The 24310-nt window shown below is 42.3% G+C and overlaps 1 protein-coding gene across 3 annotated transcripts in view; it reads left to right on the top strand.

Moving 5' to 3' along the window:
* TSHR (thyroid stimulating hormone receptor) overlaps positions 1 to 24310 on the top strand; it is a 159933-nt gene that overhangs the window by 79375 nt on the left and 56248 nt on the right. The window contains exons 3-8 of one of the 3 annotated variants that reach the window (XM_043920154.1): positions 1217 to 1288; positions 7066 to 7140; positions 15348 to 15422; positions 18092 to 18166; positions 19531 to 19608; positions 22780 to 22848. In XM_043920154.1, coding sequence (XP_043776089.1) covers positions 1217 to 1288; positions 7066 to 7140; positions 15348 to 15422; positions 18092 to 18166; positions 19531 to 19608; positions 22780 to 22848 — 444 coding nt within the window. The remainder of the gene's footprint in view (positions 1 to 1216; positions 1289 to 7065; positions 7141 to 15347; positions 15423 to 18091; positions 18167 to 19530; positions 19609 to 22779; positions 22849 to 24310) is intronic. The other 2 variants (XM_043920155.1, XM_043920156.1) reach the window with 2 other exon arrangements.

Genomic DNA, 24310 nt, shown 5'->3' with positions numbered 1-24310 from the left:
CAGACAGAACCAGACACCAGAATTTCTAAATACATTTTAATCACTGCAAAAATTAGTAGTTCAAAGAGTACAGAGATAAAAGAAATCAAGGATTGAGAAATCATCCTGCAGCCTAGAAGGAAAAATACACAATTTCAGTCTAATAGCTTTTAAAAAGCTAGTTAATGGACAATATATAATTACCAACATGTAAATGGCAAAAAGAAACCCATGAAGAAGATGATAGGCATGGTGAGGCATTGGCTTTTTGGAAAGTGATTTAGGACAGTAGGTTTATCTTTTTCCATACAGAATTCTATTCAAGTGGTTGCTATAACAAAGAAAAAGTGAAGTGAAAGTCATTCAGTCGTGTCCGACTCTTTGTGACCCCATGGACTGCCCTATACAGTCCATGGAATTCTCCAGGCCAGAAGACTGGAGTGGGTAGCCTTTCCCTTCTCCAGGGGATCTTCCCAACCCAGGGATCGAACCCAGGTCTCCTGCATTGCAGGCAGATTCTTTACCAGCTGAGCTACTAGGGAAGCCCCACAACAAAGAAAGGGAGTAAACAATGGAGGATCCACGTGGAGAGACATACTAGAATGCATCAAAATGTCTCTTTGCATAAGAAAAACAGTCTCAATCTTCTGAAATGTATCAAAAATCAAACAGGAAGAAAAGCCACAGCCAGTAGTTTGCATATGCAACTAAGATGCCATGATCCTGTGAAATATTAGCTCTTTGTCAGTCACTTATTTCCAAATTGCAGCAAGTTCATGATAAGATCAAGGTAATGACAGAATAAACCTTTGGTTGGGCAAAAAGGTTATAATCATACGACTATTTTAAATCTTCTTAGTACAATCTTAATAAAGCCCTGGTGGCATTTCAAGATATTTTTATTGACAAAGAATTCAGTAGTCCTAATAAACTTATGAATATATTATGTTGCCCTTCTGTTAACAGGTTGAATATGATGTTATACAAGGCATACCAGTTTACTGCAAATTTGAAGACAATGTTTGAAGATTTGTTTTCTGCATTTGAATCTCACTCTTAATTCTTGTTTTGTTGGGGGGAAAATTCTTTGCTTTTCATCGAGTATTATTTTTATTGATGATGTATGATAAAATATATATTGTAATGACTGTCATGCTTCTAATAACATGTTCTGTATAATTAGCATGGGTTACTAGAAAAATCTAATGATTTGAACTCTGTGTGACTTTTTTTATAGGAAGTTTATAGAGACTCATCTGAAAACCATTCCCAGTCGTGCGTTTTCAAATCTGCCCAATATCTCCAGGATGTAAGTCACATTTTTCTAATATAAAAAGATGTTTGCAATTGTGACATGTAGTTTTCTAACAGGGTTCTATCAAGAAACACACCTGTTAAAATATTGCACTTACATAAGGCAATGGTGTCTACATTTTCAGTATACATGAAGTTTATGTACGAGGTGCTTATTTGATTTTGCTGCATCTCCACCCCCTAATCCCTAAAAGATTTTTTTAAACCTAAAGTAAATTTAAGTACCTTCGGTCTTAAGAATTTACTAATTCTTAGTGTATGTCAATATATTTTGATACATGGCAAAACATTAGCCAGAAATCTTTCCTATAAACAAATATATGTGTGTGTGTGTGTGTGTGTGTGTGTGTGTGTGTGTATTCTATCTATCCTCATTACCAATTCTTGATTCTCTTTTCACCACTGGTACAAATGTTAACATTTTCTCATAAATGTAGTCAATGATTTCAGACATCTCACTTTAAAAAAAGAACTAAAAATAATTCTTAATCATAGAAAACCAAACTGCTGTGCACTCAAGAGTGAGGAGAAAAAGAGTTTCCATGTTGCATTGACGAGTGTATCTGTGTATGAAATGAGCCAGGTTTTTATTTTCATTCATTGATTCTGATGAGCAGCACAGATAATCCAGACAGGCTAACAACAATGCCACCAGGAGCAGGCTGTGTGGTCTCTGGCTAAAATTAGTCAGTTCGTGACCACTTATTGTCTCGTGAGTCATTTCAGGGGCAGTTGAGGTTTTAATTGTCACAGCTGGAGGGAAGGGTGCCACCAGTATGTAAGCGCTGAGTTGAAGGATCTGCTCAACATCCCATAAGGTGTAGGATACCCCCCACACAACCAAGCATGATCTAGACCAGAACGTCAGTAGTGCTGACTTTGAGAAACCATCCCAGCTGAACATCTCTGCAGTGTTTTTTGTTTTGTTTTGTTTTCCTACCCGCCCTTCCTTTCTTTCAAATTCTTGTCTTCGGTTTCCGTGCTGTTGTTCCCTCCCTCTTTTCAACATCTTACCCTCACTACTCCCCCCGTCTCCTTTCCTGGCTTCCTATTTCATTCAGATCCTTACACACCAGTTCTTTGTTTATTTTGTCCTAATTCCTCTGTGACCTCTGCCCCTCGAATGAACACGCTCTTGCCTTTGGCCTCACTGTTACCTAACACAAGTAATTCTTAAAGGACCATCTCTAGCTCTGACTTGTTCCTACAGTTCAGGGCTATACTATAGATTTCTTTCTTTCTTTCCTTGTTTAAATACACTTTAGAGCAGTTTTAAGTTCACACCAACTCTGAGGGGAAGGTACAAAAGTTGCCGTATTCTCTCTGCCCCCTGCCGCGCACTCTCCCACAGTATCAGCCTCCCCCACCAGGCTGGTACAGTTGTTAAAATTGGTGAGTCTACATTGACACATGGATTTTTTTACCGTCTGAGCCACAAGGGAAGCCCAAGAATATTGAAGTGGGTAGACTATCCCTTCTCCTGCAGATCTTCCCAACCCAGCAATTGAACCAGGGTCTCCTGCATTGCAGGCAGATTCTTTACCAGCTGAGCTACCAGGGAAGCCCTTAGTGTCTCTACTTGGCTATATTCATTCATTCATTCAATGAATAATTAGAGCCCTACTTTGTGCCTGGCGCTTTGGTAGATGTGTCACATACAATAGTTGACGACACTCATGGAACCTCCAGTTTCCTTCCTAAGAGAGTGATAAGTGCCATGATGGAGTCAGTTCTAGGGTGACCTAGGAACTCATGTGAGAAGTCTGTTACCTGGATAGGGGGTGTGGTCAGGGTAGGCTTCCTGGAGGAAATGGTGCCTAATTTGCAATCTATATTGTCTGGGGAAAGAAACAAAAACAAATGAGGAAAAGATAAGTCGAAGCAGAAGAAAAAATGGCTGTCAATGAAATGAAAAATAAGTTTTTGGAAGCTGGAGCTTAGTCTCAAAGTGGGAACAGTGGAGAAGAATAAAACTGGGAGGTAAGTGAGGACAGGGCTTTGTGAATCTTTTGAAGGAGTTTGAAATCTCCCCTAAGGACTAGGCCACAGGTTGACTATATGCAGGGAAGTGACAGATCAGATGCTTTAGAAACATGCCCGGTCTGTGCTGTGGAAAATGGGTGGAAGTGGAGGAAACTGGAGGCAGGAAGCTAGTGAGGAGGCTGACTCAGTGCCCCGCGGGGGGGGGACAGGTGGCAAACGGAATGGGGATGACAGGCTGAACGGGGGTGGCTTGAGCGGTAATTAAAAAAAAGTGGCCAGGTTTGAAAAATAAGGGAGAAGAGAACAAAAGTTGGTTGACTTGGAGGTGGAGGGAGATGGAGAATTTCACTGCTGTTTCTGACTAGGACCTCTGTGTGGTTGACAAGCACGTGTGCCAAGGCAGAGAAGTTTTCTGTGCATCTGCGATGGAGAGGCAGGGGATACGTTAGGAATTCAATTTGGGGCACAGGGCATTGGAGGTGCCTTGGAGGCAGCAAGCAGCTATATCTAGTAGACATCAGGATATCAGTTTTCATCAGTTCATTTCAAGAAATATTTATTCATTCCCTGGTATTTATCAATTGCTGGTCTAAGTGACTGGGATGCCTCAGGGAACAAATGGACAATCAACCGTGCGCCTGTGGAGTTTACATTCAAATGAAAAGAAATAGACAAGGAAGCAAAAGAATAATAAATAAATATATTAATTCAGGAATCAAAAACATAATAAATAAATATATTAGTTCAGGAGGGGATTTGGGTATCAAGGTAGACTAAGGAGATATGGAAATCCCGGGTATGTCGAGGCACCGGGGAGAGATTTGGGTAGAGACTGAAACTTGAGAGTCGTAAACAGGTAGACGTAACATGGACCAGGGAAAGGCATCAGAGAGAAGGAGAGGCTAAAAAAACTGAAGAAAGAACAATTTTAACAGTATGAGGTCCTTTAGGGAGGCAGGAGGAAATGGCATCCAAGTAGAGGGGCTGACCTGCAGGAAGATGGGCCTCTTTGGTACTATAACAAGAAAGTAGTGGTATGAGGTGGGGCAGAGGCAGGTAAATTAATAGGCTTCTTGGAGGGGAATTCCGGAAATTCTCATCTCAAGGTTTCAATCTTTTCTACAAATTATTAAAAAAGATTATCTACTAATACTGAGGGTAGAATGGGCAGGGTTAGAAATTTGAGAAGGTTTAAAATAAAATGATGGACAATAAAAGAAGGAAGGTTAACTGAGATGTTCAGGATGTCCAGGCAGATGTGACGGTCCTGAGGAAGATTCCTCCGGGGAGTCTGTGCTGAGATTCTCTAGTCCAGATTCCCATCAGAGAATTTATCCCATCAGAGAATTTATCACTCCACATGTTAATCCCTTTTACCAGTCTGTATCTCTCACTACTGTGAGTTCCTGGACGCTCAGGAGCAGGTCTGATTGGTCAATGCCCATTTACTAACATATAAAGTGAAATGTTCAATATATATTTGTTGAATGAAAGCATACACACATACATAAAAAATCCCATGAACAGAGGAGCCTGGCAGACTACGGTCTATGGGATTGCAAGAGTCAGACATGACTGAGCAACTAAGCATAGAGCACAAAATAGGAAGCTGTCTCATCTCGGGAGAGGAGAGAGATCAGCAGGGAGGTTTGTCTGGGACATCGCACTTTCCCACCTATTATTCTGACATAATTATTAATAGTACCCTGTTTTAACTCACAAAAATACCCTATTTTGGATGATAGATGATATGGTTACCCTAGTGATTACATACAACTTACATGCTAAGAAGAAATTTGAGGAAGAAGTGGGCTCTGATTTTTCCTGATTATAAAAATAGGATAAGCAATAGGGAATCACTGCTTTTATCCCACTGAATAAATGGTTCTTATGTGTTGTCTTTGCAACGAAGCTATGACAGCCCTCTACGGAGGTATCATTTAGTTGGAGAAATTGGAACTTCATTTATTATGACACGTGCTGAATGACTAAAACCTTAAGAAAGCTTTGCCCCTCCTAAACTAAGAAATTCAGGAGAAATACTGGAGCAATGGATAGGATGCAAAGTGAGGAAAACAAGCTTGCCACCTTCATAACTAACCTTGTCCCTCAGACTGCTCAGCCTCACCCACCTTAAATCCCCATAATGTCTACACAATAAATCCTTTTCGACATCCTCAATGGTTTCCTCTCTGTTAGAGATGTGATATTTGGATCAAAATAATTTATGTAATGTTATCCACAAGTGGCAATGGCTTGGGAGACCCGACAAATCAAAGGATTACTGGTTGGAGAGTAGATAATTCAAAACAGACAGCACAGGACCCTCAGAATACTCACAACACCAGTGATAGAAACGCAGGTGGAGCGGTCAGCACTCCTCTTACAAGCATTGCATTAATGAAAGCATTTTACTGGCAGATTCAACTCAAACTATACTCCAGGGGCTTTTAACCTTGCCTTGCACCTTAGAGGGGCTTCCCAGGTGGCACAGTGGTAAAGAACCACCTGCCAATGCAGGAGATGCAGGAGACGTGGGTTCGATCCCTAGGTCGGAAAGATCTCCTGGAGGAGGGCATGGCACCCCACCCCAGTGTTCTTGCCTGGAGAATCCCATGGACAGAGGAGTCTGTTGGGCCACAGCCCACAGTGTCGTAGAGATTCATACACGACTGAGCACGCACACACACACCTTAAGTCATCTGGGAAGCTTTTTAAAAATAAAAGCGTTTGACCATCCCTTATAACTCATGTTTCAAAAGCCTCCCAGATAGTTCAGTTGTGTGATCAAGGTTGAGAAACTTGGCTCCACATACAGGTGGACACCATCTATTAATCATTAATTTCCCCAGGTGTCATAGAAATGCCTCTCAGGAACACGCAGTCCTTGAATTTGGCTGCATTAGTTATTCTTATTACAGAATGGAATTTAAGGAGACTATTTGAAACATCATCCCTTGTGTATTCTTCATGAGTTGTATTTATGTTTCTTTTTTTTTTTTAAGTACTTAGAACTTTATTTGTGTTGCCTTTCATTTACAAAGTTCAAAACAAACCTTGAGTTTTCAGCTTCAACGTCTTGAGTATACAGCCTCCACTGCGTGGAACGCTCCAATAGAGAATGGTGGCTTTCTCTTCATCTTTGAAACTACATCTCTACTCTCATACTGTTAGGTACTCCATTAAAGATGCTTCTTATTCATTTGTGTATTCTATTCTGCCATCTTTCACTTTCTGCTATTTTGAGTAACTCACCTATTCAATCATTTACTCATTCATTCACTTAATTACATATTTGTTGGAAGTCTACAATAAGACAAGCAATATGAAAGGTGCTCAATATTCAGTGTCCATCAGAAACAGACTCAGTTCTCCATTTCCAAGAACTGGCTGTCTAATGAGACAACATAAATCAAATATCATCCAAGCCCTTGCAAAAGTTTCACTGTGATAATTAGTGGGAAGTAAAAGTTTGTGGTGCCATGAGGCTATCCTATGAGAAATTTGACCTAATCAGGAAATTTCGGGAAAGCTTCTAAAGGAAGTATTGGTTCAATGAAACCTGAAAAATGAGTAAGACCAATGAACTGGGAAACTTTCAGATAAAACAGGATCTAAAAAAAGGAGTCGTGACTACTTTTAACATAATTAGGGCGAAATCATGAGGGTTGTACGTGTTTCATGACCTGGGATGCCCCTGACAAAGCAGTTACATCAGAATTAATGGTATGTTTACAGTTCACGACCTTACTAACTTTCTACTTTGTCTTTTATTTTTGTGACGTTCAGCTACTTGTCAATAGATGCAACTCTGCAGCAACTGGAATCACATTCCTTCTACAATTTAAGTAAAGTGACTCACATGTAAGTACAACGGAAAGTGCAGCTAAATCCAGGCTGCAGCCACTTTTTTTGGGGGGTTGTCTTTTTATTTTTTTAGTTAGGAACTTTGTATTTCTACATACCAGTCATTTGTCTCTGAAAATCCAAATTGTTGTTGTTTAGTCACTAAGTCATGTCCAACTCTTTGCAACCCCATGGACTGCAGCACGCCAGGCTTCCCTGTCCTTTACCATCTCCCGCAGTTTGTTCAAACTCATGTCCATTGAGTCAGTAATGACATCTAACCATCTTATCCTTTGTCACCCCCTTCCCTTCCTGCCTTCAATCTTTCCCAGTATCAGGGTCTTTTCCAAGGAGGCAGTTCTTTGCATCAGGTGTTAAGTAAAACCTCAAAAGATTCCACTACCAATTCTCAAGTGTTTGTCTCCATAGAAGTCTTTGCTAAGACACACAAGATTTCATTAAACTGAGGAGCTACATTCATCCACGGCCCCTTTTTGATTGATAATTTTGGGGATCCAGATTATAAGAGCTGGTTTCTAGAACATAAGAGCTGGTTTATAGAACATGGATCAGAATTTCTGTTAATGATTAAATTCTTAACTTGTTTTCACTCTCAGTTTATGTTAATTCATCCTAATTTTCACTTCCATGGCAGAAGTCCTCTTCTTGAATTGTCATTTCTATTACTGCTGTGTTGTAGACTCAGGTTGGATCCCTGCCTCAGGAAGATCCCCTGGAGGAGGAAACGACCACCCACTCCAGTATTCTTGCCTGGAAAACTCCATGGACGAGGACCCTGGTGGACTACAGTCCATGGGGTCACAAAAGAGTCGGACAGGACTGAGCGACTGAGCATGCACACACACTACCACACAACATCAATCAATACACGTCACACTCTGTTTTTATTTCTGTGGCACCTTACAAGCTATAAAAAGTTGTATATACATAGTCACATTATATTCTTTTAAGCAGCCCTGTATTATGAAACATTAACTCTTTTCTTGATGAAGAACAAAAATACTTATCATCTATAAATAATGTTCTAGACATTATGCTGAACATTTATGGATTTTTTAACCTTCAAAAACCCTGTGAAGTAGAGATTATCATTTGTATCATTTACTTCAGAAAAACATAAATGTAGAGAAGCTAAACACGTTATCCTAGGTCACACAGTTACTAAGGAAGAGGGCCAGAATCTTTACATCGTTAAGTATCTGCCTCAAACATTCTTTCCCTGCACACGACAGTCTGCTTCCTTCGAGAACTCTGAGGCTCACCTTCGTTCCTTCATATGGCTGAGTAATATGGCTAGTGGGAAGCTTCCCAGGGAGCTCAGCCCGGTGCTCTGTGTTGACCTAGAGGGGTGGGGTGGGGAGGGTGGGAAGGCGTCCAAGAGGGAGGGGATGTATGTATGCACAGAGCCGATCCACTGTCTTCTGTAGCAGAAACTAACACGACATTGTAAAGCAGCTATATCCCAATAAATATAAATAAACAAACATGAAATCTGGGGGAAAAAAAGAATATTGAGGCCCAGAAAGTCGTCTCCAGCTATGTTAGGCTAGCATACATTATTAGATCAACCATCAGTCTGAAAACAACTAGAGGAACTAGAAAAAAAAAAAAAAAAGCTGTTTAAAGGGATTTGAATGTTATGAAGGGAGTAAGAACTTAAGGGGAGAGACGGAGATCCCCAACATAGCACTCGATCGTTTTCCTCTTGAAGTACTTTCTGAATTGTAAACAACATATGAGGGGTTGGGAAAATGACTAGAGGTTTAGGCAGTATCTTAGGGCTAGGGAAATATTAATAAATGCTTATCACAAAATGTTACTTTGAAATTAATTTACCTAATTCTTAGTCCCCATTTTTGCATCAGTAGAGTACAGCCTTTAAAGTATTTAACAAAATTCTGGCTTTGCCAATATATTCACATCTTGTTTTTAAAGTAGTTAATTACTTACTACTTCCTAATACCTCTCAAAGCACACAGTAAAGTTGCCCTGATAATTTCCAGTAATTATTTAATTTTAATGAATCTCTCTACACTCTAATAACTAGAGAGAGCAAATTTAGTCAGAGAGGCTTGCCTTCAATTTTTTCCAAACCCACTGCCACTTAAAAGCAGACTACAAAAACAAACAAACAAAAAACCCTGAATATCAAATTTAAGTAAAAGTTGATAAGGATCTGGGACTGGCTAAGAACTAGGTTTTTGGCCAATATTCTCATTCAGTCTCCTGTTTTAAACAACACAATCTTACATATTGTTCAGTCACTAAGGCATGCCCTACTCTTTGTGACTCCATGGACTGCAGCACGCCAGGCCTCCCTGTCCTTCACCATCGCCCAGAGCTTACTTAAACTCACGTCCATTGAGTCAGTGATGCCATCCAACCATCTCATCCTCTGTCGTCCCCTTCTCCTCCAGCCTCAATCTTTCCCAACATCAGGGTCTTTTCCAATGAGTCAACTCTTCACATCAGGTGGACAAAGTATTGGAGCTTCAGCTTCAGCATCTGTCCTTCCAATGAATATTCAGGGTTGATCTCCTTTAGGATGGAATGGTTGGATCTCCTTGCTGTTCAAGGGACTCTCACTGTATTTAAATTTCTTTCAAGTCCAGCCCTGCTGACTGGAGCAGCTTCTCCTAAGTTTCTTTAGCTCAGCCTCCATGCTGAGTGAGAGGCTGAAGCTTTCCTATTACCCTTGGCCCCATCTAACTTTGCAAGTGAAATGCCAGCTCGACTTTATTGTTGCCCTCAATTCTTTCCCAGCTTGGCCTGCTTTTCATTCATGGACTGGAGATGTTTAGGGTGCGGGTAAATATCTCTAAGGCTGAGGATCATAGTCAAATGCTGGTAACTAATACCTAGTGAATAATCAAGGTGGGGAGCGGGGATAGGACAATGGAAGAATATCAGTAGTTGGAAAAATTTCCTTCATAGGAGGGTTTAAGCTTTCCTTTCCCCCCCTTTGGCTGCTCCCCCACCCCAATCTGAGAACTCCCTCCCCTCTTTCACCTTGCAAATTTCCCTTGTTCTTTGGGTTTGGACTGTGTACTAAGTACCTGCCATAATGCCAACTTCTCTGTTTTGGCTCTTAGTGAGAATTAACAAATATTTCTCAGAAAAAGAAGAAAATAAAAACCCAGAATCTAGACATATGGTTGGTGGTAGTTTCCAACTCTTACAACCCCATGCAACCAGGCTCCTCTGTCCAGAAGATTTCCCAGGCAAGAATAGTGGAGTGGGTTGCCATTTTTTCTCCAGGGGATCTTCCTGACCCAGAAATCTAACCCACATCTTCTGCATTGACAGGCAGATTCTTTACCGCTGAGCCACCAGGGAAGCCCTAGATATATGGTTAAATGAACCTAACCTAGTGCTACATTATTAATCTGCTATCTTGTGAAAACACTGCATGTTGAGCATAATGTTAGAATTTTCATCTAAATGTCCATTTATTTGAAATCCAATGAAAGAAAATTAATCCGCAATGGCCATTTATATTTCTTTTAAGGTCTGGTTGATGATTTCTTATAAACATCATTTAAAAAAAAAAAAAGGAAAAAGAAAGAGCTGTATTTGGAGTTAGAATTCCTATTTTAAGGCCCAGAATTGCCTCTAACTGTGTGACAGGAGATCAGTCACTTAATCTTTCTACACGTCTCCATCGTTTTTGTCTACAAAATAAGGATGATGTTACCTGCTTCACTTAAATCTTCTATTCCCTCACTGGTAGAAACTTTCTGAGTAATAAGTATACCCAATGTCTTTTTGCCTTTTAATCTTCCAACACTAGGTTTTTCTTTTCTTTTTTTAACTTTTTATTTTGTATAGGAGTATAGCCGATTAACAAACAATGTTGTGATAGTTTCAGGTGAAAAGCAAAGGGACTCAGCCACACATGTACATGTATCCATTCTCCTCCAACGGCCCCTCCCATCCAGGCTGCCAGGTAACACTGAACAGACTTCCCTGCTCTACAGTAGGCCCTTGTTCTAATCAATAAGCTTCAAGATCCTCAAACATTTCCCCGATGCAGCTAAATTACCCCTTTTTGTAAAAGAGTATAATTGAAGATTTAAGCAGACTATTTGGCACTGCGTTTTAAAATTTTTTTATATGGAATATATATTGCTTTGTTTTGCTCTTTTAAAATTTTTTTTTTGTCTTTTTTGCATGCCTTTTATTATATTTTTTCTTCAATTGAACAAGACAAAATAAAAAGTGAAAGTCACAAAATCCTAGCCTAACACCTCTCAGAGATGACCACGACTAACTGTTTGCTCTGTATTTTAACAATTTTATGCATGCTTATTGTGTGAGTTTGGGTAGGCTAATTACTGTAGGAAATAGACAAAATTAAAACTGTGTAAACCCCTGCGGTAACTGAGGGGTACTTCTTGCTCACGGACAGTACCGGGTGGGGAGCAGGCGGCAGGGCGGCGCTCCTCCCTGCAGTCACGCAGGGATCCAGGCTGTTGGCCCAGAGGCACTGACATCTTCAGTCGTTCACACTCACGCTGCAGGGCTGCTGTATCCCACTGCGCTGCAGTTACATGTAGATTGCCTTCCTCTTGGTTCCCCGGCTTCCTGGAAGCATAGCTAGCCTCCTGCATGCTTGGGCCATAATTGCAGATTCAAATTCACCCTCACAGGCGTTCTTGGAACTCACTCAGATTTGTACTCCTATTTCACCCTTCTTCTCTTATCACATGCTTCTGGTACTTACCTCTACACTTCCCTTATTATTATTATTATTTTTTTTTTTTGAAAAGTTAAACCAGCTGCATTCGCTTCTGACATCTGTCTTCATTTAGCTAAACTACTGGCAGTCCACACCCCACACCCCTTCCTTGCTTTAGCTGAGGTTTTATTTTTTTCTAGCTTTATTGAGGTATAATTGACGTATAACATTGTGGATGTTTAAGGTATACAGTGTGTTGATTTGATATACTCACATATTGCAAAATGATTCCCACCACAGCATGAATGAACACCTCCGCCCCATTACATCATGACCATTTCTTTTCGAGAACATTTAAGATCTCTAGTAGCAACTTTCAATGATATAACACAGTATTATTAGCTACAATCATCCTGCTGTACACTGGATTCTCAGAATTTGCCAGTATTATAGCTGGAAGCTTGTACACTTTAGCCAGTATCTCCCCAGCCCCCTGCCCACAGCCCCATCGCAGCCCCGCTCTGAGTTTGGCATTTTTAGATTTCATATATAAATGATTTCATACAATGTCTATCTTTCCCTCAGCAGAAATTTTTAAAAAGTCATTTGTGAGGAAGTGTTAACTTACCTCAGAAAGCAGCTTCTTTTGCCCGGTGTTTTCTTTTGATATCTCTTGTCCATCTTTCCTTTCTTTTTTTCACGCCTACTGAAAAGCCCATCTCCTCTTTTGTGTCTCCCCCTCCTCGAGGCTTCTCCCACCTCTTTCTTCTCTTGCAGCCGCCATGTTGGTTGCCAGCCTCATTTAATCAGCTGTAGCCAACAGCAGTGTTTATTTTCCCTCAATTCTCGCTCTGCTTCTAAAGTGGATTCAGCTGGGCTACACTCGGTCATTGTGACATTCTCTTGGGATACTCACTTAAATTTGCTTGTTCAACAATAGTCACTCATGGAGCGGTTTTCCAGACTGCAAACCACACTCAGAGAGTTTTCAAACTCTTCTAACTAGTTTGCATTTGACTGACAGCAGTTCAACCCCTCCCGCCAAATGGAAAGCTCTGGCAAGGCGTTTATTGCTCCCCACGCAGAGCACCTTGACTCAGCAGAGTCTGATGGTCTTAGAGGGGCCCAGCGGGGGATGGCTAGGAGACTGTGCAGAGGGGGAGCCCACAGTCCCAGTTTACCCAGCACAGAGGGAGTATCGGGGATACAGGACGTTTAGTTTCAAGTCAGAACAAAATTTAAACAGTCTGGTTTAAAGTGGGTCTTTCTCTGCAGGATCTTGGTTGGATAAAGATCATGACATGATAATTTAGGATTAGTGGGCACAATGGGAAGATGAGGTGAGGGTGTCTAACTGTTGAAGTGTTGATGGGTCTTTCAAGAAGTTCCCACAATGAACAATAAAGTTATTTTCCTGGACAAAATGATGCTAATGAAGAAAAGAGACCAGGAAGGTCACACTGATAGTAAACTGAGCTGGGAGATGGTTTCTGTTCTCAGAGTTAATGCCACTCTCTCTTTCCCAAGAGTCTGCCTCATGTTTGCTGTACTTCGTCAAATGTCAAACCTTGTGGGCTTTTTTCTTGTTTGTTTAATTTTTACAAACACTGCAGTACCTCCAACCCGAGGTCTCCAGCGTCTGCTCCAGCTTTCATTCTGCTCAGGTGAAAAACAGCAATAAAACCTACAGCTATAGAGCCTTTACTGTACACACATGAAACCTCATATAGACATTATTTATCCTCACAAGAGTCCCTAACATTGTCCCTGTTTTACAAATGAGGAAATTGCCCAAGGTCACATAGCTAGAAGTGGCAGGGCCAAGATTTGACCTCAGGTCCATCCGGTTATTCAGTAATAAAATAAAAAGGTAATAAAAAGGTGCAGATTACTGATCTATGCTACAACGCGGATGCGCCTCACAGATACTGTGCTAAATGAAAGAAAGCAGACACAGAAGCCTATGTATTTACGATTCCATTTATATGAAATGTCCAGATAAGGCAACTTTAGAAGTAGACAGATCAGTGGTTTCTAGGCAGAGGGCAGGGAGTGGGAATGGACTGCAAGTGTGCATATGATTACTTTTATCATTGATAGAAACGTTCTAAAACTGGATTGTGATGATGAATGCACAATTCTACAAGTTTACTAAAAATCATCTAATTGTATCAAATTGCAATGCATAAAATTATGGAAATTTTCCTTCAACAAAACTATTTTTAAAAAATCTAGAGGCCAGATTCTGTCTTCTAGTTGTTACCAGCAACCATTAGATGCAGGTTCCTTTAGGAATCAAGCCTAAGGTGCCATTCAGAAGGGGTCAGACTACAGGCCTTACTAAGTTTTCTTACCTTCTTCATGTAAGCCTCGGGAGGGCCTTTAAACTCAACCAATTTACACATGTTGAATACATTTACTTCTATTAATACCAATGAGAACCTATTTCTAACAGGCACTGATTTCACTGATACTAGCTGTGCATTTTGATAGCATGTATATAAACCTAAGTAGATAAGTTAGAGACCTATAAGGTATTATCACATGTGCTGAAGCATTTAAAAAAACTGTGTAGGAAAATAGCTTCCCCGATGGCTCAGTGGGTAAAGAATCTACCTGCAAAGCGGGAGACACAGGAGACTCAGGTTTGATCCCAGGATTGTGGAGATCCCCTGGAGAAGGAAACAGCAACCCTCTCCAGTGTTCTTGCCTGAATAATCCCACAGACAGAGGAGCCTGGCGGGCTGCAGTCCACAGGATCACAGAAGCCTCAGACACCCCTGAGCGACTAAGAACCCACAGGAAGATGAGGGCCTGCCTGGTGGCTCCGTGGTAAAGAATTCGGCTGCCAATGCCGGAGATGCGTGTTCGATCCCGCAGTCAGGAAGATCTCCTGAAGAAGGATGCGGCAGCCCACTCCAGTATTCTTGCCTGGAAAATCCCATGGACGGAGGAGCCTGGCATGCCATAACCCATGGGGTCGCAAAGAATTGGACACAACTTATCTATTAAACAACAACAGCAGGAAGATAAACCCAAGTGAACTATGGATACTCGTTACCTCTACTGCTTCTGAAATAGTAATGGACAGAGGAACCTCACCGATCTTATTCCTGTGCTGTTATCCATTATATAATCCATGCAATCCCCCGCTCCCCATGGCCAGGTTACTTGTTATTATCAATAGTAAAGATATCTGCCCTCAACAGACCACTGGAGAGAGTTTTAAACCTAAAAGGAAAAAAAGTCTCTGAGGCTATGGATAAGAGAAAGGTCACCCCCAAACTGAGATGGATCGAAGCTACGTTAATGATGGAAGGGGGCTGGACAGCCGTTGTGTCCCTGAGAGAAGCAAAAAGTAGCTTTTTATTGGTGGGACTGGTTCCTGGCAGAAAAAGTCCCCGGGCACCAAGGAAATATGTATTCTTCTCATGAACCTTTGTTAAACCTGATTAAGACTGTGTTATCTTTCATAAGAACAGAAATGACTATATTATAGTGACTATGTTTCTTGTGACTTTTACAGAGAGATTCGGAATACCAGAAGTTTAACTTACATAGACCCTGGCGCCCTAAAAGAGCTCCCCCTTCTAAAGTTCCTGTAAGTATTAACTCCTATCCCATCCTGCCCTTTTTTAAAAAAAGAGAATTATAGTGTGGGAATATCCCCAGGATAATGTGGAATTGGGTCATTTTAGCGGTGATTGGTTGGGTGGCCTGGGACACATCACATCCTGTGACTTACTCCCCACCTTTTCCCTTCAGGCAAGGCACCAGGTGAAGTGAGTCACATTTTTAAAACCTATTCAAGGGACTTTCCTGGTGGTCCAGCAGTTAAGAATCCACCCACCAATGCAGGGGACGTGGGTTCAATCCCTGGCCCGGGAAGATTCCTCCTGTCGCAGGGCAACTAAGCCTGTGCTCCACAACAAGAGAAGCCCCCAGAATGAGAAGCCTGCACACCGCAGCTCAAAGGAAGCCCACACACAGCAGCAAAGACCCAGTGCAGCCACATAAAAGAAAACCTGTTCAGAAGTCAGCACACAGGCTGGGACCAGAGTCCCGCGCCAGGAGACAGGAGAGAGAACACGCCATCATGTACGCATGGTCTCTAAACGAACATACCCTCTGAGAGCCCACCAGTCAATTTTGTCAGGAAACGGGTATCGCAATATTAGACTGGCTGTTACACCAGAACAAACCAAAAAAGGCGACACTAATCTCAGAGGTTGGGAGGGGCACTCAACAGAGAGAGAGAGAGCACTGTCTGCCTCGCGAGCAGGGACCACACGTTTCCGTCCTCTGCTGAACTTCACTGCCTAGCGCCTGCTGCCTGTCCACTCAGCAAAGCGTGCGCGGTGGGGGTGTGTGCACGCGCTCAGGTCCTCCGGGCACCCTCCCTTCTTGCCTCCTTTCTCGCTCACATGTGCTGTAAAAGATTAGAACGCAAAAACATTACGAAGAAAAAAAAAGTTAACCTTCGTCCCAATACCCAGAAATAATCACTATTCACATACTAGTTCATTGCCATCTAGGGACTTTAAATAAAAGTATATATCCAAATATATTTCATGAAATAAGTCTTCAAGGATGAGTAGAGGTTATCCAGGAGAAAGAGGGGGAGGGGCAGAAGAGAAATACAGGTGGGTGGAATAGCATGATAAAGACACAAAAGTGTGGAACCATGTGGCTTATTTGGGGGACGGAAAATAGTTCAGTGTTGAAGAGGTAGGGGTGGGCGATCCCAGGGGGACAGAAGAGGACGTGGTTGGGATATGCGGCTGACGGCGTATCTGGGAAGTAGTAAAAACTTGCTGAGCCACAAAGGAAGCCCAACAAAAACTTACAGCACAAGGCAATTGCTCCTGTGTGGACTCTGAGCTTCAATCCTTTAGTAACTCTTTGATTAGTAGACATCAGGTTCCCTAGTCTGCGCAAGGTTTGGTGGGGAACATGTTGGATAATAAAACGTTGTCCTTGCCTTCCAAGAAGCTGACCATTTTTTAAAGGAAGATTTATATATGGAATTGAAAATTCCTCCCCTAGAAGAATAGTGGGAAGTGACAAATGAGAGGTACATACCCTTATCTGGGGGTGCAGGTAATTAGAGAAGACATCAAAAAGGAGATGGACTCAGTTGGGATTTTGGAGAATAAAGAGATCTTGGTCCAAGTTCCTAAGATGGCATTTCCAGCCCTTTCCAATACTGTCCCCACTTAACTCTCAGGCTTTACCCCCCTGCTCTTCCATACGAACTGCTGTTGCAATTGAATGAGTTTATTTACCGTCCTTCAGATATACCTTATGGAATGTTACTTCTCTCCTTGGTTATTTGGAGCTTCCCATTTGCTTTTTTGAGACCTCAGGCTCCTGCTTCCTCTTCAAATCATGTGCCTTCCCCTCTAGGAATCAGGTCAGAATTTGCCTTAGAAGGGGCACCAGGGGGACTAAGTTTTCCCTGCTGGAAGACTTTCTATAAAGGTTTACTGGTAGTGACGAGTTCTTAGCATGGCATGCCAAGGCTCTCAAACAAAGCATAACTCCACTATCTATGTTCTAGTAGCTACAACAATGTTAGACCAACTAAGTCTGGGAGGCATCAGGAGCCTGAGCTTTTATATTTAGGCTGTTTTATGCACATTTTTATCTTGACATTTTGCCCTGATGATACAAGCTTTGGAGAGTGAAGACATTGTCTTTGACTGATTTCCTTCTTTGTCTAAACACATTTTTATGGTACTGCTGCCGTGGTATTCTCAAGAGGCTGCCATGGGGGTATCATCCTTGGTAAAATAACCAACACAATATAATGTAGAGTTTGCAAAAGGGAGCCTGGCTTGGAGTCAGTAATTAGACTGTCTTCCTGTTGCATCCTTCCCTTATTCCACCCTCCCTTTCCCCAACACATGCATCATATCCTCTAGTTAAAACAAAGTAATCACACAAACACACACACACACAACACAAAAAGAAACCTGAATTCCTATTTCTAGGAATCCCACTTGGTTCAAACAATCCCCAGATTTTCCTAAACAGAAGAGATGCATTGACACTGGTGGACTGGGTAGATTCTTGTACTTTGAGGAGCATCGTCCCATCCAAGGGCTGGAACTTGCCATGGTCTCTCAGATAACTGATGAAGGAGTTAGGATTTGATTCTAGTCTGGCATCAGAACACATACTTTCAGCTGTTACATTATTCTACTTCCTATGTGTTGACTTTCTTACCTTATTTCTATTCTTTTTTTTCTTCTTTTTCATGTACTGTAGTGGCATTTTCAACACTGGACTTAGAGAATTCCCCGACCTGACCAAAATCTATTCCACTGATGTATTCTTCATACTGTAAGTGTGCACACAGGCAATATTTGGCAGTATTTTACTTGTCGCTAACAAGAATTAGGATGCAGCCATAGATGTTGGTTGGAACCAAGTGAAGCAGTTGTTTTAAGGAGGAAGCAGTGATCATTTGTGAAAAATGCCCTGATGAATGAAGTCAGGCAAGGACTGAGAAATGCCCATTGGGTTTAGTAATGTGGGGCACTGTGATTCTGAAAAGTGGGACTCTGTGGGGGGGGAGAAGTCTATTTGTAGTGAGCTCAAGAGAGATTCAGAAGGGGGAATTAGAGACAGTGAACTCTTTCCGGAAGTTTTACTATTAAAAAGAAGCAGAAAAATGCCTCAGAAGTTGGAGCACATGGAACAAGGAGAAAAGGGTCTTTTTTTTTTTTTTTTAATGGGAGAAACTATGGCATGTGTGTTTGCTGATGGAGGTGATTGAATAGAATGAAATTTGATGATATTGAGGATTCTTTATTTCTCACATAGCTTTTCAAACACTTTCCCACTTGTTATCATGTTTGCTCCTCTTAACCACCTTACAAGGCATAAAAGGAAGTTATAGTTGTTACACTATACAAATGAGGAAGCTGGGGAATAGAAAACCTAAGCGATTTGGTCTGAGGAGGGTCCCAGGAGCAGGTCATGAGTGGTCTCCAATCACTTCCTGGGACTTCTCATTGGGGACAAGCGCTCTTTTCCAAAACTCGTGACATAGTTAAGTGTCTTACTAGTTGTCCAGGCATGAAAGGACATATGCAGAGAGAGTTACAGGTTGAGTTTGTACTGTGGAGTCAGCAAAATATATCAGTAAAGTGATAGGATCCAAACTCTTGGGGTTTTGCTAGGGGAAAAAAAAAAATGCCCATGCTCCTTTGCTGCAGAAGAGCTCTGTTCAAAATATAACCCATCTTCCAGCAACTAGAACATAGAAATGTTCTCCAGGAGCATCTGCCTGGCAGTGTTTTTCAAGCGAAGGACACTTTAATAATAATCGTGAAACCCATTGATCCCATCCTACCGACCCTTTTCGGGGGCTCCACACAGTGAGGAAACGAGTTGCTATGGAGAAAGTATTTGTCACGTGAGTCCTCCTCTTGCACATGAGGACTTTCAGGACCCTCAGCCCACACGCGAAGCTCACTAGCTCCCTGCCCAGGCGGGGCTCTGAGTGCCCGTCCACCTAGGTCAGCTCTCACCACCTCACCAGACCTCTGAGCCACCAGCAGCTAAGAAGAGTCAACAACACCTAAAAAGAAATAGGATAAAACGGAATAGTGTCAGGTTATATATTTAGGTGCATATTATACAGCAGAGCCCAGCTCCAGAGGTGCTTTTTTCCACCAAGTGTTTTTGTTCCTCTCTTGCAGTGAAATTACAGACAACCCTTACATGACTTCCATCCCTGCGAACGCTTTTCAGGGCCTGTGCAACGAAACCTTGACACTGTGAGTATGGCCAGTTCCACTCCTGCCAACCCTGGAATTTTTATCGGGGTCACTGTGATATTTCCGCAGGCCCTCCAAGAACCACACTACCACACGGTATGTTGCTGTTTGGTCTGCCGAGGGTTGCACACAGTTAAATGAGAGCGGCACCTTACAGAGCGGCGCTCTGCAGCTGACAGAGTGCTTTAGGCAGCAAGACTAAGAGGAGTCTCTTACAGAAGTGGTCCACACACTCTATCTCTGAATGGCCACTCGGGTTTTCTAGACCACATGGCCTTAGTGGCAACTGCTCACCTCTGCCATTGTAGGGCAAAAGCAGCCGTCCACAATACACAGACTAATGAGCAGAGCAGTCATGTTCCAACAATATTTTATTGACAAGAGCAGGCAGTGGGCCGGATTTGGCCTGCAGGCTGGCCTTATAATACAATATTCTGTATCCAGTATCTCCATTGAACAGAGGAAGAATCTGGGGTTAAAGCAAATTTAAGTGATTCTCCCAAGGTCCCTGAGCTAGAAAACGGTGCTCCTAATAAGGGCTTTTCATGCTTTGCACTCATAATTCAGCTGTGTCGTCACTAACTATTACTAAGCTCCTATGATGGGATATTGAATAAAAAACATAGTCCTCTATATAATTTTTTCCAGAGTTTGAATGGGTTCTGCTCTTGAGTTGTTCAAAACGAAATGCTTTATCAGGGAAATTTGCAAGATGTTCTCAGGAAGGAGATCTAACAGAGGTATAAGAGATAAGTTAATTTCCCAGGCCATAAAGACTTCCCCTCTTTGGCCAAATTAACCACGAAGTAAAGTTGGGGCCTCGTCAAATGATCCGCAGCTGACTGGGCTCAGTACCACTGTTCACGCAGGCCCCGGGGGGTGTTTGGCATGGATTGTTATCCAGCTTCCTTTCTTGGGTCACACTGCATCTTCTTCATCAATGGATACCCACCTGATCCAGTTATCCTCCAGCAAAATTGATCCAAGGCTCCACACAACTCTGAAGGGCTATTTTGAAGCAGTCTCGGGCCAGCTGTCTTGACCCTGTTGAAGCTATCTCAACCTCTGGAACTCTACCCAAGAGTGGATCATTTCAGCTCATCCTTCTCCAAATGGGGGGAGAGCTTTCTTAAAGAAACAAGAGGCTCCTTAGCCACCATTTCATTTGACCACACAGCAAAGACTGGGGTTTAGCCTGCTCGGTCCCAAACCTCAAGGCCATTTGCATCTCCTGTAAAAGCTTCCCCTGTGCCATTGGCCACGCATCAGTTTCTTTACAGAATGTTACCTCAAGCTTTCGGTGTCTTTCTCTAAGGACGCTTATCACAAGCAGCCCTCTGCATCGGAGGCTGGCCTTTGTCTCACACACAGTATGGGGCCCGATAGGCATTTGATAAACCTCTGAATGAGGGAACTTCAACTTTCCTGAAATCTAGAAGCGGGGATGCCACGGCTGGTCCACTAGCTTTTCAGATGATTATTTCTACATTCCTGCAAAAGTCCTTGCTTCTTTGAAGCTCATGCTCAAAAACCTGTAAACACGAAAGGGTATGTGTCCAACAGCAAAATTTGTACCCATCTTCCTGGTAGGACAGAGTTTCAGTGAAAATTTGCCCCTTTGGTTCTTTCTTTACTATGTTTTTCTTCCTTCACTAATCTCCCTTTTTGAGACCTACGTGTCCAGTAAGATTGTTATTTAATCTTCTGAAATGTAACTCCAACAAAGAACATTTTTATTGTCTAGGTCTCTCAACAAATTCTGGAGAAACAGAAATGCCAAAATTAGGAGTTCTCACATCTTCATTCAAGATCTGTAGTTCAGAAAAAAAGTAATTTACCGATAAAAACGACTTAGCTTTTCCACCTCGGTGCTGAGCATCCCTGTGCATTGCAGCCCTCCCAGGACACCTTTGTAGATGGAATTAAACTCACCGTGTAACTGTTTCAAACAAAACAGACCAACAAACAGGATAACCTCTTGGTTCTCCACAACTCCCTAAGGTAAATCCAAGTTCTCAGGTCTCGGAAGACCTTTTAACACCGTCTTCTTGTGAGCGCCCACACTTCGCTGTGTTAAATGTCTAGTGACCCTGTGCTCCCAGCAACCTCTTGATGAGGTATCAATTGATCAGACTTTGACAGACAAGGAAAACTGAGGATAACTGAGGTTGAGAGGTTCTCAGGATCACCTACTGTGAAGTGACAGGCCCAGGTCTCATTCCAAATGTGCAGTCTCCTGTGTGCTTCTTGCTGTGTTTCCAGAGTTCACAGGAGGCAGACTACAGTCATTTCCAGGCTCCCCTAAATCACCCCAGCTGTGCCTGACTGTGGTCCTGGCCGGCTTCTCTCATCTCCAGCCGATAGCTCCCAGGAAGCCCCTGCTGCAGCCCTGTGTAGACCAGACCTCCCAAGGCTCTGTGCCCCTTTGGTGGGTGGGAAGAACTGCTTTTGAATTCACAAAACCTGATTCTGGACAGCTGTGCCTCAGTGCGGCTTTGGTAGATCACCTCCACCTCTCAATAACCTGACTAGGAAATATAGACAATGCTTTAGTCCAGCCCTCGGAATCCCTGTATAAATTAATTAATTGCAGCAACACAGCAGCAAGTTAAAAACATTAAAATTTCCCCAAAGCCCAAGGTCTATCTACTTTCTTAGATTTGTTTTTAAAGTTCAATTTAATTCAGCTCTCAACCATTTAATTAAGCATTTAATCTGTGATAAGCCCTGAGGATTAAAAGCATGAATACAAATGTGAAATAACATTTTAAATAGAAAACCTATGTGTTCAGATGAATGATGTCTTTTAAAGTGCTCTTCATAAAAAACTGCACTTATTTCTCCATTTTTGACATTGGGTTAACTCCTAAAACTCTGTTTTTTGAGTATATGTAGAATGTTTCTTAAAAAATCTTCAGTGATTGCAAGTCCTTGTTCATCAAAGTGAATCTGCTTCTGAGAAACAGGAGCCAACTCTGGAGAATGAGGGCTCAAACTGGGAAATATTATTCCATGTCCCAAAAAAGATATACGGTAAAGTTTTCTTGTAGGGTTCGTAGATGGGATCTGAGAACCTTCATGCACATTTCTGGCAGTGAAAAAATGAAGCCCGACCCAAGGGCCAGCCCTACCTCTAATGGGTCTGATTTCTTCTCTCTCTGTTGATTATAGGAAACTGTACAACAATGGCTTTACTTCAATCCAAGGACATGCTTTCAACGGGACAAAGCTGGATGCTGTGTAAGTCAAGGGTTGCCATAAAAACCACTATCTTTCCCCTACACCTCCAGAAGCCCCCAAAAGGACCATTCAGTGGGTCAGAATTCTGCTAGAGATGGGTTCCCCCAGAACATTCCTCAACCCCAGGGTTAGTTAGAGCAAGACTTGGGGATGATGTTAATAAGCTCTGCAAGAGCAGGCTTTAGTGGACACTTAACACTGACTCCAGTTCTAAACCCCAAAGCTTTATCTTTAATAAAATACAGAACTATAGTGTCACCTTCAATTACCTACTGGGAGTGTGTGTGTGTGTGTGTGTGTGTGTGTGTAAATATTCATCTACTAGGTGTCGAGGCAGTCCTAGCACAGGTTGGAGAAGAATTTTCAGACAGAGCATTTCAGAAGGGAGTGAGTTTATTAAGAAGAGCAGAGATAAAGTGGGCACTGCGAGCCGACCTCTGACAGACCAGGGAAAGCTGACAGTTTTCGTGGGTTAGTAGCCAGTTTTTATAGCCTCAAGACAAAGAAAATTCCTGCTGGAAGGTTGGTGTTAGGTGATTGGTTGGGGCGCTATAGGGTGCCTGCTGGGGTGGGCATCTTTGCCTAATTGGGAGTCAGGGAGCTTGTTCGTGATGATCAGGGGGCTTTGGGCAAGGTTACAAAGGGGCTCAGTCAGCTTCAGAGGTGTCCTTGGTTCTGGGCTCCGCTTCTGTGGCCTTGGTGCAAAGCTCGGCACCTGCGGCCTTGAGGGCAGGACTCCACACTAGGTCCACGAAGTAAACAAGGGTCTTAACTAAGTCCAAAGCTATTCAGACCAAGAGGGTTTTCATTTAGTTTCTTTCTGACATGTTTTCAGGAAAGGTGTCAGTTTATATTTGATTCATTCAGAAAGAGCTGAAAAGCCATATCCCGATTTTGCTTTCGCTGCAAATGAATTATGCCTAGAATAGGATGCAAGCAAAAAAGATAGTCATTGACACGGGTTTCTGTCTTTGTTGTGCTTTTCTATCAGGTCTTTGTGGTCCCGGCATCTGTGCCAGGGCATGCTTCGTGTCTAAGAGCTAGTAGACTGGTTCAGCCATCTGGTGTGTGATTTAACCTGAGCTAGTAAATGACGATTAGCTTTTGTAGAGTCTGCTTTCTACAGTATGGTGGGCAAAGTAATTTGTAGGGCCCTGCTACTATGAAACAACTAGATCACACATTTAAAAGTTTTCTATTTTATGCCATAGCCCCAAAGAGAGGGAAATGACATAAAGTAATGAACCAGTAACTAAAACCAAAGTGGTGGGTAGATAGGGTGCAGTTCCCTTGGACAGCTGCCATCATCCGTGGTGCCAGGAGACGAGACTTTAGTCAGTGAGGAGGCGGAGAAGTGGGGCAAACCCGAGATTCCTGGGTTAATTCAGGGAACCTGGATAAGAGCTGGAGTGGGACCACGCTAGTAGAACCTCTGGACTCCTGGCAGAAACACATGCAAACC

Source organism: Cervus elaphus, chromosome 12 (genome assembly GCF_910594005.1).
Source record: "Cervus elaphus chromosome 12, mCerEla1.1, whole genome shotgun sequence".
Classification (NCBI taxonomy): Eukaryota; Metazoa; Chordata; class Mammalia; order Artiodactyla; family Cervidae; genus Cervus; species Cervus elaphus.
The sequence above is the reverse complement of the archived record's forward strand: the minus strand, read 5'-3'. Positions and strand labels throughout refer to the sequence as shown.